This window comes from Pieris napi, chromosome 24 (assembly GCF_905475465.1).
Source record: "Pieris napi chromosome 24, ilPieNapi1.2, whole genome shotgun sequence".
In the NCBI taxonomy this organism is placed as follows: Eukaryota; Metazoa; Arthropoda; class Insecta; order Lepidoptera; family Pieridae; genus Pieris; species Pieris napi.
Window position 1 is genome coordinate 270,341 of NC_062257.1, and position 16,226 is coordinate 286,566.

General features: G+C 34.3%; 1 protein-coding gene across 1 annotated transcript in view; it reads left to right on the forward strand.

The window, feature by feature from the left end:
* The first annotated feature begins 4,072 nt into the window (after positions 1-4,072).
* LOC125061939 (probable multidrug resistance-associated protein lethal(2)03659) overlaps positions 4,073-16,226 on the forward strand; it is a 45,870-nt gene continuing 33,716 nt past the window's right edge. Inside the window, exons 1-8 of the mRNA XM_047667572.1 lie at positions 4,073-4,162; positions 5,318-5,468; positions 6,546-6,617; positions 8,444-8,645; positions 9,721-9,858; positions 11,228-11,312; positions 12,377-12,533; positions 14,233-14,446. Of these exons, the coding sequence (XP_047523528.1) occupies positions 4,087-4,162; positions 5,318-5,468; positions 6,546-6,617; positions 8,444-8,645; positions 9,721-9,858; positions 11,228-11,312; positions 12,377-12,533; positions 14,233-14,446 (1,095 nt within the window). The 5' untranslated portion in view covers positions 4,073-4,086. The remainder of the gene's footprint in view (positions 4,163-5,317; positions 5,469-6,545; positions 6,618-8,443; positions 8,646-9,720; positions 9,859-11,227; positions 11,313-12,376; positions 12,534-14,232; positions 14,447-16,226) is intronic.

Below are 16,226 nucleotides of genomic sequence, written 5' to 3' on the forward strand. Positions count from 1 at the left end.
GCTAGCCCTGCGTATTGGAGACTCCACATTCATCCATAGAACATAATATCTCATTATCCCTCTTGGGTCGGGGGCCCGTGGCATTTTGCCAGCCCTGTCGCCCTATTGTTACGCCACTGAACCGACATAAAAAATAGGAACGATCACAGAAATCACATATGAAGCAAGTCAGCAATTACAGGAAGCCCCAAACAGGCTACTTAAATAAACACATAGCAATTTTTTTACATTTAATATTATCTATATGTATATATAAAAATGAAACCCGTTTTCCGTTGTCACGACATAACATGAAAACGGCTTGACCGATTTGTCTGATTCTCTTTATATAATATTCCTTAAAGTACGAGGATGGTTCTTACGGAGAGAAAAATTAAAAAAATTGAGTGGAAACGTAACGAAAAAACAACACTTTTCTATATTCCCATACAAAATATTCGTAATAATATTTAAAGGCAATTTGAACTTTAATACCATATCATAAAGTTCAATTGTTAGTGGAGGGGTTCCGGGAAGGTAAATTTTTATTTTTTGACATAATGTATTTGTTGTCTTATCAATTTTTTTTTTTATCTTACTAGCTAGACCGGTGTCCCGAATAGCAGAATAAGTATTTAAGAAAAATAAAGAATCGACTGTTAGGCGGTACGATGTTCGCCAGGCCAGCTAGTTATATAATATTTATGAGAAAATGCTTTCACATACATATAAATTGTTCATATTATTGTACGTATAGTGCATTTAAATAGATACACCCAATAAATCCGTGTCACCAAGAGCGACATTCAGCAAATTGCCCTCATTTCGCCCATTGTTTCGCATTGTTGTAGACACGACTAGCGCATCTATCAATTTACTTATAATTTCTGAAGAAAAACATCCACAGTCATCCTTAACAGGATTATCTTGGAGTTGATTCAGAACTCTGGTCATTTGTATTGTATCATAATTGTCAACGATGGGTCTTCCTACGGTAACGACAGGTTTCGCAGGAATGGAGTATTTTATAGATGGAGGCGGTTGTATAGGCCGAGGTAATCCGCATAACCTTTGTGTCAGGCACATCTATAATAAAAAAAACCGTATTATACATACATCTTAAATAAAATTGTGCCGTACTTGTTCTTAGACTATTAGAAATATTTAGATAACTTAATCATAGGAAGCTGGAAACTTGGAAAGGTCTCGATGGAAACCCGAAGTTCCAGCGTTACATTCCAATGTTTGCTTACACAAATCGTTAACTTATCAGACTGGTAAAATATTATTTTCTTTTATATTAATAACATAAAATGAAAAATAAGCGTAAATAATTTTTACAAAATATTATTGTTTAGTGGTTGTAGACATAGAGATTTACAAAGACATATCATTTATTACAAACAAAAACACACACATAAAATTACAATAATCAATGAAAAAATTTAAATAATAAATATAATGAGAGATATAAAAAAATAAAAATAAATCCCTTTTCCCATTCGGTTCGTTTCAAGTGTGTAATGCGTGTGTGCTGTGGCTGTAATTGGCCCTGGCGCAGCATTATGCTGAGGAGCAGAATGTTCTACAGCGCTGGTCATTCTGCCAGAGACCACAGCAGTATGTGTCTATACTATTTCGTTTTTAAAATTGCATTTATAATTTTACTAATTCAGAGTTTAATAAACGTATCCGAGTCGTAGCATATAGCTGAGATGTGACAATAGCGCTTAATAACACTACGTAATTAATGCGAGGTCTTTTAATTATTTAATAAAGTTCTCATTTATGCACAGCTCTAAATAAGATTAAATTTATAAAAAAGTCCTACATTTTGTCTCTGTTTTATTAAATTTACTTTATATGCCAGACCTTTAGCTATCTGTGCCTACCAAAGGCACACAATTTTTGGCGGGAAACGAGATTTTGTCGACGTCAAAATGTGTTCCGGTCTGTTAGACAATAGTAAATAAAATGTGTTTAAAAGGCAACTTAGAGCCAATTACAATAATACATAACGCGATATAAACAGAATAGAAGGAATAAGTTTAAAATTTTTGTTATATTAGTCATCTTGGTTTTAATAGTAGGTATTTGAAATATACTTACATCACAGAAAATGGCGAAAACAACGAGGAACAATAGACGAATCATTTTCTTATAATTGAATTACAAAACTAGAAAAATTCCTTTTATATTAAAGGTTTATGAAATATGTACATAGAAATAATGTATTTCTACATCCTAAACACTAGGTACGTGCATATGTACCTAGTATGTGCAATCATAGAACTTTAGTAGTATTTCGAAATTATTTTTGTTCCTATTAGTTCTATCAAAAATTAGATGAGAATCCAATAATCTATTGCCGTACAAAACATAACACACATATAAACGTATTTGCTGTAAGCCCCAAATTGTACCAAAAATTACTAAAATTTTAAATTTGTTTGGGTACTATACCCAAATCATCATACCATAGCGAAAAAACATGGTTTTAAGAATTACTTTTTCTTTAATGAAAAGTAAAACGCTGTAACGGAACTATTATGACGACGAATAATTTTGAAAGTGGTCAATTTAATTCTGTTTACATTTTCCTTAGGCTTGGTGATACTAAAATCTCCTAGATTATATAGGTAACGAAGCTTGCAAGCACAACTGAAATAGTGAGTTTTTCTGATAGTGACAATGACGTAAGCAACTAATTAATCAAAATACTCATTATTGATATTTTGTGAATCCTAATTGCTAATTAAAGTTCAGTTGTAGCCTGAACATTTTTTTAAACTCAATCACTGTGACTAAATACACTTATTCCTTTGATTATTTCATGATTCATTCAGTCAATCTACACTTAACATTAACATAATTAGGATTTCGATAAATATGTACTCGTACATAATAAAACTATAAAAGCAATTAACACGTGTATCTTGGCATTAAGATGGACGAGTTTTCTTTAATAAATATATTATTTTGTTTTAAAAGATCGCTTGTTTGCTATGATTCGTTTTAAAATATGTGTTAAAACTAAAAGGTGTATATTTAGTATTTACATTAAATAATCTTTATTTATCTGCATATAATACATACTTAGAAATTACACAAATTTGCATGTATTTATATTAAATAATCTTTATTTATCTGCATACAATACATACTTAGAAATTACACAAATTTGCATGTTTAATGTAGAAAAAATAATTCTTGTCTATGCCTAATAAAACAGTACTAACGTAGCCTACTAGATTATACTTTGTGAATGTAATTGTAATATTCGGAAAATAATTAAAATGGATACCGGGCCAAAACAAAGACGACAATTAAATCCAAGATATAAAGCAAATCTTTTCTCCGCTTTAACCTTTGGGTGAGAATATATATGTCTTAAATGGGGACCATGGTAGCTACTTTTTATAGAAAAGAGGGCAAAATGGCTAGTGATATCGGCGCCCATGGACACACACTGCCAGAAGGCTCCAATGTTCGAAGGCGTTGCAGGCCTGTAAGGAATTGGTACTCTCTTATTTTGAAGGACGTTGGAAATACCTCAGTGGGCAGCTGGATCCACAAAGTGTAGATCCAAACAGTGCCTTAGAAATCACTCAGTTGTTGAACGTAGTAGGTGATATGGGTGAAATTTCGTATTCTGCCTCGACGATTGATGATGTAACTCAGCTACAGGTATTATCCGAACATTCTCCATGGTAAATGCGGTAGATGATGGAGCGAGACGAAATATGGTTTCAAAGTAAAAAACTAAACCAGTGGCACTACAAAATTTTTAGGTCTGGGCCTCAGATTTCTGTATCTGTTTCATGATCATTTGTCAATCTAAGCAAGTCGTAATCAGCTTCCTGTGCCCACATGCCGTCGACTTTATTGGTTTCCTAACGATGTACTTCACTGTAGGAGCGAATGATAAATGCGCACATAGACAGAAAGTCCATTTGTGCACAGCCGGGGATCGAACCTACGACCTCACGAAAGAGAGTTGCACGCTGAAGTAACTAGGCCATACTGCTCATGGTTTCGAAGTATCACTGTTAATATTTAATTCGAAATAATTAAAATATTGTTTTAAGATGGACTCTGGAGACATTTATGCTTGGATACAGGCGAGATATCAGAGAAGACGATTTGTATGCACCTCTACCTGAACATAGATCTGACGTTTTGGGTAATTCAAATAAAATTCGCTGTCTAAAAATGAAACCCGTTTTCCGTTGTCACGACATAACATGAAAACGGCTTGATCGATTTCTCTGATTCTTTTTTTATAATATTCCTTGATGTACGAGGATAGTTCTTACGGAGAGAAAAATTAAAAAAATTGAGTGAAAATGTCTAAAAACAACTCTATATTCCCATACAAAATATTCGTAATAATATTTAAAGGCAATTTGAACTTTAATACCATATCATAAAGTTCAAGTGTTAGTGGAAGGGTTCCGGGAAGGTAAATTTTTATTTTTTGACATAATGTATTTGTTGTATTATCAACTTTCTTTTTTTTTCTTAGCTAGACCCGTGTCCCGAATAGCAGAATAAGTATTTAAAAAAAAAAAAGAATCGACTGTTAGGCGGTACGATGTTCGCCAGGCCAGCAGTAACCAATAAAGATATTAAAATGTATTCAGATAAATTTGATTCAAGATTTATTGAATACATTCTAAAAGATCATCAGTGAGCCTGAATTCGATTTCGATACAATTATAAATGTTTGAAAGACACAATAATCAATAAAAAGCCGGACTCGCAAGACGCCTATTTCTATTTAAAAAAAAAACATTTAATCACATAGGTAACGTAATGTACACTTGTCAGTAAAGAAATACATATTAATGCTTCTAATTTTACATTTACTGCCAGTTCTCAAATCAAGGGCGTAGAACGAGAGAGAAGAACTGGCAATAAACTCTCCGCCACTCTTTAATCGCCATTTTTTTGTTTAACAAAATGTTTGTAAGGAGCTGCAACCATTACACCGTGTCCCATGTGACATTTTAAGTTATTAATAATAATAACATAAATCTATATAGGAATAGAAATATATATACCTATTAGGAAACTGAATAAAACTGATTTAAAAAGAGTGCTTTGGCGCCACTGAAACATAAATTTATATCATATCAAACTATTTTTCACTAACCTAAGAAAGATTATGATTGGTATGTATATATGAATGTAATTTTTGTTCAGGCTGCCAAGCGCGTGTAACATTTCGTAATAACAAATTTCTCCAACTTTTTTCCAAATCGGTTCAGTGGTATTTCTCAGTTCTGGATTCTTTTTCGCACAGTTATTTGATGTAAGTTCACCATATTTTTATCAGGTGACTCGATCCAAAAAGCCTGGGATCTAGAAGTCAAAAGACAGTCTGAAGATGACAAAAAACCAAGTCTTTTAAAAGTTTTAGCGAAGGTGTTCGGAGTAGAACTGATGCTCTACGGTTTGATCCTCGCAGCTATGGAATTTATTATCAGGTATATTAATCAAATTTGTTGTGATAAATCGGTCTTTTGTTTAATCAAACACTGCGCTGACGTCATACCTTGAATCGCGCTAACGAAGTAAGTGGGATTGGGGTTTTACCGTGGTTTCTGGGTCGACAAATTCAAATTCAAAAATCATTTATTCACGTAGGTAACACAATGTACACTTGTGATTCGTCATTAAAGAAATACATATTAATGCTTCTAATTTTACATTTACTGCCAGCTCTCAAATCAAGGGCGTAGAACGGAAGAGAAGAACTGGCAATAAATCTCCGCCACTCTTTTTAATCAAGTCAGACAAGTCAGTCGACTCTCCGAGCATCCTCCCTTTAAGTCGGAGTAACAGCAGCCGTTCTCAATAAATGAATATCATTTCAAATATGTCCGATACTTCGCGTTATTTATATTAAGTAATTACATGTTGACTGAATATTGGGAATGAGATTTAAGCAAGTTAACTCGTGTATGGTTGTTGCTTTTAAATGCATAATACAGTCATTTATAAATTATATGTTTATTACTTTATATTATACTAGCTGACCCCGCGAACTTTGTTTCTCCTTGATGTGATTTTACTTAGCCTACGTTTTTAGTACATACCAACATGCAACATTTTGCTATGCTACCCCAGAGACTGTTCGGTTTTTCTGTGAATATTTCTGTATATAAACCTCAGAGTTCAAGTCATAAGTTTTTAAGTAACAAATGAAAAATAGGGGTTAAAAAATAGAAAATAAATTTTTGGGTTGGACAATGGACCACCCTTAATATTTAGGGGGATGATAAATAGATGTCCGATTCTCAGACTTACTGAATATGCATTAAAAATTTCATAAGAATCGGTCGAGCCGTTACGGAGGAGTATGGGAACGAGCATTGTGACACGAGAATGTTATATATAAGAAGATTAGTGAAATATTGCATAATAAATTTCAAATATATTTGTTTGATGAGCAAAACTAAAATCTTCTTGGTACAAATTTTTGTCGCAAACTCATTTTCTGTTAACAGTTTTTATTTGAAGAATTTCTTAAATGGAATTTGATTAATTTTATTTTGTCCTAGGTTACAGCAACCACTATTTCTGGGTCTCTTACTCAGGTATTACAGTCCAGCGCAAGACATGTTCAATTCCACGTAAGTAACTAATTTTACAATGTTACAATTATATTTTAACTTCTTTTCTGACGTTCATAAGTGTACTTGTTTACCGATATGAATAAAGTTTGAGTTAACTGCCCTGCGATTCCGTAACTCACTTTTCGAACTCACACAGCGGTTTTCGCTTCGGCGGTTCCTCTCTAATCAGTCGTGAAGCAGTCATTTTATGATTTGGCATTCTGAAAAGGTGGGAGCTTGTAGTTTATTGCTTATCAGAATGCCAAATCATAAAATGACTGCTTCACGACTGATTTAAGAGCGACCGCCGATGCTAAAACCGCTGTGTGAGTTACAGAATCGCAGGGCAGCACCGTAACTTCCGTAGCATCAGAAACTGCTGCTTGCGAAGTATAGAACAGGAGTTTTTTCGAAGGACCCAAGCTCGAATTGAATTTAATTGTATGCAACTTCGATGTAGTTGTCTTAATATGAAGAGCGCTGATGAACCTTGTAGAAAAAAATGAATACCAGTCCATATTATTTAGAATTTTTTATAAATAAATCATTTAATATTTCTGGCGTCTGACAGAGTGTCTTTCTCTTAATAGAGACTGTAAGTGTTATTGGACACTTTCTTATGTTAAATATCCTTTTTAATAAATTACTTGTTAGTCGTAATGTTACATTAAGTCTGTGCAGAGACAATATATGAGATGAATTAAATGATGATGATGATGAAATCTTCCTTTTAATTTTGGAATATATATAGTTCTCTAAATAGTCTGTTTTCGTCGTAGCATTCATATGGCATGATAAATTATTTCTTAAGCAATTGAACTGTGTAGAGCAGTGTTCGCCTAATGAGCCTGCGACTCTCATTCCTATTGTCGTAGGGTTGAAGGGCTGTGCACCGATGGACTTTCCATGTGCGCATTTCTTTCACTCGTACGGTGAAGGAAAACATCATCTTAGACACCAAAAGTGAATAGCGTGTGTCAGGCACACAAGGCTGACATACCTGCCTATTAATAAACAGATACAGAGATCTGTGGCCCAAGCAAAGAGTTGTAGCGCCAGTGAAGTTTATTTATTTATTTTCATTATTTCCTATCTTTACAGTAACGTAATACTAATACAATAGAAGACTAAACTGAAAACATAAACTCAAACTCAAAATATCTTTATTCAAGTGGGTAACCAAGTACACTTTTGAATTGTCAAGTTAAATTAATTGTAAATTTACATTTACTACCAGCCCTGCGATTCTGTAACTCACACAGCGGTTTTTGCATCGGCGGTCGCTCTCAAATCAGTCGTGAAGCAGTCATTTTATGATTTGGCATTCTGATAAACAATAAACTACAAGCTCCCACCTTTTCAGAATGCCAAATCATAAAATGACTGCTTCACGACTGATTTGAGAGCGACCGCCGATGCGAAAACCGCTGTGTGAGTTCGTGAAGTGAGTTACAGAATCGCAGGGCAGTTCGCACGTCAAGGGCGTAGAGCGGGTAAGAAGAACTGGCAAGAAACTTTCCGCCACTCTTTTTAATCGCCAAGTATTGTCATTCAAAATGAATGTTCAAATAATGAACTGGAGAAGATATAATATAAACATAACAATTAAAAACTTAAAACCTAAACCTTATTTAACTAATTATAAATTATGCAATTCTTGTGCAACTAAATATATCCGTCTCACAAGCAATAGTGTTTAGGGTGAGCAAGACACGCGTAAATGGTGATTCAAGAGTAGAGTAGAGAGAGTTTTGGAATAGAAAAACAATTTTATGTCCCCTGCGTACTTGGCAAGTCTCAATAGAAGTAGCTGATGGGCGATTCAGCGGAAATTATTATTTTAGATCTAACTCGACGTATTTGTCACGTCTTCATTCATACTACGATATGTCGAGTGGAGTGTCGTGGGGTGAGGCCGTGTTCTTCTCGTTCGGAGTGGTCTTCTGCAGCATGATCAATGTGATGGTGCAGCATCCGTTCATGATGGGTGTCATGCATATTGGGATGAAGATGCGTGTGGGGATATGCAGTCTTATTTACAGAAAAGTATTCATGATAATAAAAAAGATTTAATTTTAATCTACACTAATATTATAAAGAGGAAAACTTTGTTTGTTTGATTGTAATGAATAGGCTCATAAAGTACTGGACCGATTTTAAAAACTCTTTCACCATTCGAAAGCTTCATTATCCACGAGTAATATAGGCTATATTTAATTTTGAACAAAACTAGGGTTCCGTAAGATATTAGGGTTTTTCGGACACAAGGTGTAAAAAATCAACCAAAAAAGTTACTTATTTTGCGTACCCTGCCTAAACTATTAAAGATAGAACCATAAAATGTTCTAAGTAATTGTAGATCTTATAAATATCTACAAAAAAGTCCGCGACACACTATATCACTACGACACTATCTATGTCGAGTGAGGCACAATAACCATAAATGATATAATGACATGGCAAAACGGCGTTTGCCGGATCAGCTAGTATGTAATATAGAACGCGTTCTTCTGGCGATCTTCATCAGCGTTCGAATCCTGCATATTTTGTTTAATAATTTGGAAACAAATACAGATACTATTTTATTACTAAATATGGGAAAAGATATTCTCTATTTTATGTTTTTACCTAACTTCTAAAAAAGGAAGGTATCAGTTTGACGTATGCTGAGATAATTTTGAAATTGAATAACGTGTTTATTTACGTAATCGTATGTTTGTTTGTCAATAAATTTCTCGAAAGCGAGATGTTTTGATTTATTTAGCAGGTTTATCCCAACTTAAGGAACAATAGAAAGCGATTCAATCGTTTTTGAGGTATTCTAAGTGAAATAAATTACATATAGAAGACGAATAAATTTTTAATTCGTCGACTTGATTTTATTAAAAGAATGTAAAATTACCTACTCACCTGATGTTAAGTAATACCGCCGCCCATGGACACTCTCAATGCCAGAGGGATCGCGAGTGCGTTGCCGGCCTTTTAAGAATTACGCTCTTTTCTTGAAGGACCCTAAGGCGAATTGGTTCGGAAATACTTCAGTGGGCAGTTGGTTCCACATAGTGGTGGTGCGCGGAATTTTCGCAGTGCTAGTAAAAATATAACCAAACAATTATTTCAGGCACTAAAAGTAAGTCTCCAAGCAATGTCTGAGACCAGAGGAGGTCTTGTTGTCAATCTGATGGCTAATGATGTGAACCGATTTGATACTGGTCCTCTATTCGTACACTACCTTTGGATCGGCCCATTGGAAACTATTGTAAGCTAGCAAAATTAATTTTACTTCGTTCCGCCTAACAGTCTAATAATATCGTGTTAACGTTAGTTAAACTTTGGATTTCATTAAGGTAATAACATTAATACATTTTTTGCAAATACAGAAATGTCTTATTGAAAAAAGAATGGCAGTTTTACACATTAGGTCTCTTCTCTGTAGCGTGTAATATTGCGATACTGCATGTTAAAGCATTTTCTGATGCACCATCAAGATCAAAGCCTGGTTATGCATCTCCTCATTCACTTCAAGATCGGAATTTCTTGAACTGACACGAAATCGATGTCGTAAAATTAATATTATTTATTTTTATTAGATAACTTATCTGATATTTTATTACTTATTCTGCTATTCGGAGCGGAGAAGAATCCTCCAAAAATGATAGATAACTAACATCGGTCCAGCCGATCTTGAGTTATAAGTGGTGTAACTAACACGACTTTGTTTTATATATTTAGATTTCATAAAATCCCTAGTAAAAGCTCTCGGCCTAATGTGCTGTAATTAAATTAACTTTTGTTTCCATAATACTCGCCATGATTGAATAAAAACGAAATTAGACGAATGTTAGAGGTGACCTTATCTTGTTTTTTGTATCGAGGCATTATATTGTATTGTGTGTTGGATCAATAAAACTGTATCAAATCAAATCTACGATGAGTGATTTTGGTCATAGCCTCTTAAGAACTACAAACTGTTGTTAGATTCATTTTGGGAGTCCAGCCAGTATTATTAAATATCTTATTTCATTTTTATTGGGGCTGTTCAAGTATTACGCTAGCACTAGGGGGGGGGGGGTCCGGTGTCTTTAATTTTCTTATTAGGTGATTACGTCATTAGTAATTATTTATCCTTTAACACATATTACCCTCACATTGTCTTTGCTTGAAAACGAAATGCATTTTTGAGGATTCCTACAAAAATAGGTTTATGTACTATTATTTTTGAGAGCTTTGCTTACTTTTGTTGACAACAGGGGGAGGGGGATATATATAATACTTGAACGGCCCCATTCCAGTCAAGAAGTAGGGTTTCGTAAAGAAAATATATGGAATTCCAGCCCTTATCGTTAAAAATCGAATTTTAGGAATAATACTACTATATTATTGTCTTTTATTGACATAACTTTAAGACATAGAAAAACACTTTTGTAACGGATTTGAAGTTACGTTTTATTATAAATTTACAATTATTTTACATAATTTTTAATTTAACCGACGTTTCGCGTGCTTTACAGCGTACCGTCAAAAATCCGATGCGATTCAAATCCGTTAAAAAAGTGTTTTTCTAATACTACTGTTTTTCTTAAACTGTCTTTCTTCTTTGCTTGTTGTTGTATTAACGTTATTTTCAGTTCATGACCGTTTATTTATATCGAGAAATGGGAATGTCAGCAATTTATGGAGCTTTAGTAGTCTTCGCAGTGGTCCCGTTTCAAAGTACGTATATTTATTAATAAAATATGGATTTTCAGTTCAGTATAAACAGAATTTAACATAAATCAGTGGCGCTACAACCGGCCTTTTTATCTGTATCTATTTCATGATTATTTTTCAATCTAATAGGCAAGTAGGTGATCAGCCTCCAGTGCCTGACACACGCCGTCGACTTTTTCGGTCTAAGGCAAGCCGGTTTCCTTACGATGTTTTTCTTCACCGTTCGAGTGAATGTTAAATCCGCACAGAGGAAGTCTATCTAAAATCATTCAAAAGCATTTGGTGGAATTTATCATGATTTTCATGGGAATTGTATGTAATATATAAAATTCTCGTGTCACAACGTTCGTTCCCATACTCTTCCGAAACGGCTCGACCGATTCTTATGAATTTTTTATGCATATTCAGGAAGTCTGAGAATCGGACAACATCAATTTTTCGTCCCCCTAAATGTTAAGGGTGGTATTCCCACAGCAATTTTTTTTTTAGACAAAACATTTTGTTTTTATTTTTTTATGATGCAGCATAAAAAAATACATACAACCCTTAATTATCACCCCTCTATGATCAACGCCTATTTTTTATTAAAGTAGTTAGTAATTTTTATTGAACTAAAAAAATCTTTCCTAGAAATAATATACATGGCAAAACGACGTTTGTCGGGTCAGCTTGTAATCTTATCTTAATATATATAAATTACGTGTCACGTTGTTTGTCCGCTATGGTCTCCTAAACTACCGAACCGATATCAATCAAAATTGCACAGCGTGTGTAGTTTGATCCAACTTAAAAGATAGGATAGCTTACATCTCAATTTATACCCGCAATATTATTTTATTGCAAAATATTTGTTTATTATTTGATAGTCACAATTCTAACAGATGGCGCTGTGTTGATACCAACGTTTCACATAAGCTACAATTTAATGGCATAACCACCAAAAAAGCATGGTGTATTGGTGTTCTCCTGCCGTTTCTCTTGATTTACTACTATGTAATAGAAACCTTAGCATAGCAACGCTTGGCCGGTCTAGCAGACCAGTTTATTATAAATTATAATTGTTTCAGTATTTTTGGGCTCCCGCACAGCGTGTTACAGACGCAACACCGCAGTGAAATCTGACGAAAGAGTCCGTCTGATGGAGGAGATCGTTATTGGAATGGAAGTCATCAAAATGTACACTTGGGAACAGCCATTTAGAAAGATCATTGATACAGTACGTCGGTGAGTGCGCTATTCAACTAAAATGTTATGTCAAGCAAATTTGGATGACAATTCGAGAGAATTAAGGTCTGTTTTGTCCTTAAACAGTGTTGGCCTAGTTAGTATAAGATCCCGATATACAACGACCTTCACCGAGATGCTTATTTAATGAAACGTTTTTTATATTTAATTTAATATGTCAATAAATATAATCCATATGGGTTGCCTAGCAAATTTCAGTCCAGAGTTTGTTTAATTAATATTTAAAAAAAAATATTTTTTTATAATTTGCATGTAGTAATTTTTTTTTATTTTTTTCAATCAATATTTTTAATCAGGGTATATAGGATATAATTATATATGTATCACTAAAACCTTCTTTTATACTAAAGATGTATATATACTTTAGTGTCACATAAAAAATATACACATAAATAATTAATTGATAAAAACAACCTAACGTTTGCATATTCTATGGGCTTCATACTTTCGATTGGTATAGAATTTATCTAATAATCATACCGGTGAAATGTTTAAAAAAATATATTTTTTTAAATATTAATTAAACATACTCTGGACTGAAATTTGCTAGGCAACCCATATGGATTATATTTATTGACATATTAAATTAAATATAAAATACGTTTCATTAAATAAGCATCTCGGTGAAGGTCGTTGTATATCGGGATCTTAGACCAAGTGGCTTCAGCGTGCGACTCTCATCTCTGAGGTCGTAGGTTCGATCCCCGGCTGTGCACCAATGAACTTTCTTTCTATGTGCGCACTTAACATTCGCTCGAACGGTGAAGGAAAACATCGTGAGGAAACCGGCTTGGGTTAGGACCCAAACAGTGGCCGGCGTGTGTCAGGCAGAGGCTGATCACCCACTTGCCTATTAGGTTGACTAATGATCTTGAAACAGATACAGAAATCTGAGGACCAGACCTAAAAAGGCCTGAAGTGTGTTTTTTTTTTAATCAAGTGACAAGCTGAAAACTGTCGTTTATATCCACAGACTAACTCTCTCAATATTACAATAAAACGTCAGTTGTGACACATGACAGATAATTAACAATCTAAAAGAAACATAATATCCTAAGAGCCCAGGGCTCTTTGCTTAGGCCAGACCTTCGTCATTTTATAAAAGCTGAAAGTTCTTCTGTGCGTGTCCCCTATACAGGTAAGAACGACCTGAGACTATAGAGTTTGGGTAGTGGTTACTTTGGCAGATAACAGGTAGTAAAGGTGTATAAATTAGTACCTTAAATCCCTTAAAGTATAAAGCTCAATTTTATTATATTTTATTAGGGATAACTTTATAAATATCGTCATACATTGCCGGACACTTATGACAGTTGCTTCCCCCAGCCAGACACCCCTAAACATTAATAAATTATAATTATACTTTCGTTAGAGTATAAAAGCTAAATTTTATATATGTTACTTGGGGACCTATGAAAATATGATACCTCAAGAGCCGGACAGTTTCAATGGTTTTTACACCCTGCCAGACACATTGAAAGTCCGCTGTAGGTCCGAGCGCGAGCGCTTAGTCTTTACTACCTGTTATCTGCCAAAGTAACCACTACCCAAACTCTATAGTCTCTGGTCGTTCTTACCTGTATAGGGGACACGCACAGAAGAACTTTCAGCTTTTATAAAATGACGAAGGTCTGGCAGTCCTGGGCTCTTGATTTATAATTATTTATGTATTTCGCAGACAAGAGATCTACTTCATAAAGATGACGTCATACATCCGTGGTGTCGTGATGTCGTTCATAATGTTTACATCCCGATTCAGCATCTTCATAACTATGTTGCTATATGTGACATATGTGTCAAGAATCACAGTGGAGAATGTATTCTTTCTCACCTGCTACTACAACATTATGAAGCAAACCATGACTCTCTTCTTCCCTCAAGCTGTTGGCCAAGTAATTGTTTTGTTTAAAAAAGCCCCAGCATCGGTACTCTGTAACTTCCAATTGCGATTCCGACGTTTTACCCCAAGTTTGATATAGTTCTTTGAATATCAGTAGCGACGTCGCAACATTGATATTTATTTATTTATACTTCATTGCCATAATACACACACATATAAAAAAGGGTGCGTGTACTTATGTACGCGCGTAAGAAGTTATACTTCTTTGGCATTATTGAAAATAGTTTTTGATTGCATGCAAGTAATTAATTACAATTAAATAATCAAAGACTAGAAAAGGAGTCATTATAGTCAATAAAGTTCTGTTTACATTTGAAAAATTAAATAAATAAATATTTATTATTATTCTCTTACATTAAGTGTAACATAAATTCTATTATTATTCGAATGTTGTTTTTAAATTATGTCCAATGCCGTAGCATCTTCCGTGGGCAACTTCATTCTGTTAATTTTGTGTCACGGTGCGCGTGCATCGTAAAATTTCACTCTCATCAATTTTTCATAACGCGCCTAACGAAGTATAACTTCAAAAAAGTATTGCGTGGTAAAACTTAATATAAAACTCAAGGCAAACGCCATTGCTCTTACAGTTGGAACCAGTGTTTTACTTTTTTATATAACAGATGGCAAACATGAGAGGCTCATCCCGATGTTAAATGATACAACCGCCCATGGACATTCATTACCAGAAAGCTCGCAAGTGCGTTGAAGAGTTGGTACGCTCTTTTCTCAATAATTACTTGGAAGTGGCACTTTAATTAAAAAACTATAGATTCATATGATAATTATTCAGTGATTCGTCATATGTCAATATTCTCGCAAATTTGAACGAGTATAAAATATGCAATATCGTTGCGGAATCGACAATGCTATGATGTTACATGGTAAGCTTGCTGCGCCTGAGTCGGATTTATTAATTTATTAACCGAGAGTTTTTTACGCCGGCTTTTTCTTTTGGCCTACCTCCACCCTCTGTCTTCTTTGCCGATGAGTAGGGATGTCTACAAATTCAAATTTAATGACGTGGAATAAGTGATACATGTATCTTATGTTCCACAATAAACATATTATTATTATTTTTTTTTACTATTTTTTTTTTAATTTATCTTACCCGGAATTTAAGTTCGGTGGTGGTTGTTGTATGGATATGTTCAGATATATGTTAAATGAAACACTTTGGTTAAAGCTGGGTAACAACTGGCTTTAATTATTTAAAACATGAGCTTATAACTAAGATAACATTAGGGGTAGTGGGGTTGCGACGCTGGATTAACAAAAAACTAACTTGACTTATTGAAGAGTCCGTAAATATGTGCCACTTATATTATTGTACATTATCAGAAACGAGAATTTTGTATGTATTACAATTTCTGAGTGTAGGAATAATAAGTACTCATTTTGGCTTTAAGTATGCTATGATTGCTAAAAATTTGTTTTGCGCTTCTAATTAATAACTAAAATATATAAATGTAACTTAACTAATGTTATGTTACATAACTCCGGTAATATGTCAAGGTTAAGATACTATAAGAGTTTGTTTAGGAAATTAATGAATAAATAGCGGTTACCCGCCATTTGGTTGCCCAAAAACATCTGCTTACAATATTCCTAGGGGCCTAATAGCCTAGCGGTCTTATTAAGTAGCAGCTAGGTGAGGGGTACCGGGCTCGATTCCCGGTTCGAGGGCAAGTTTTAATTTAATTTAAATTTGTTCTCGGCCTGTGGGAGGGTTGTGCGGTACCGGGCGAGTGCCTAAACCGCACATGGAGGAC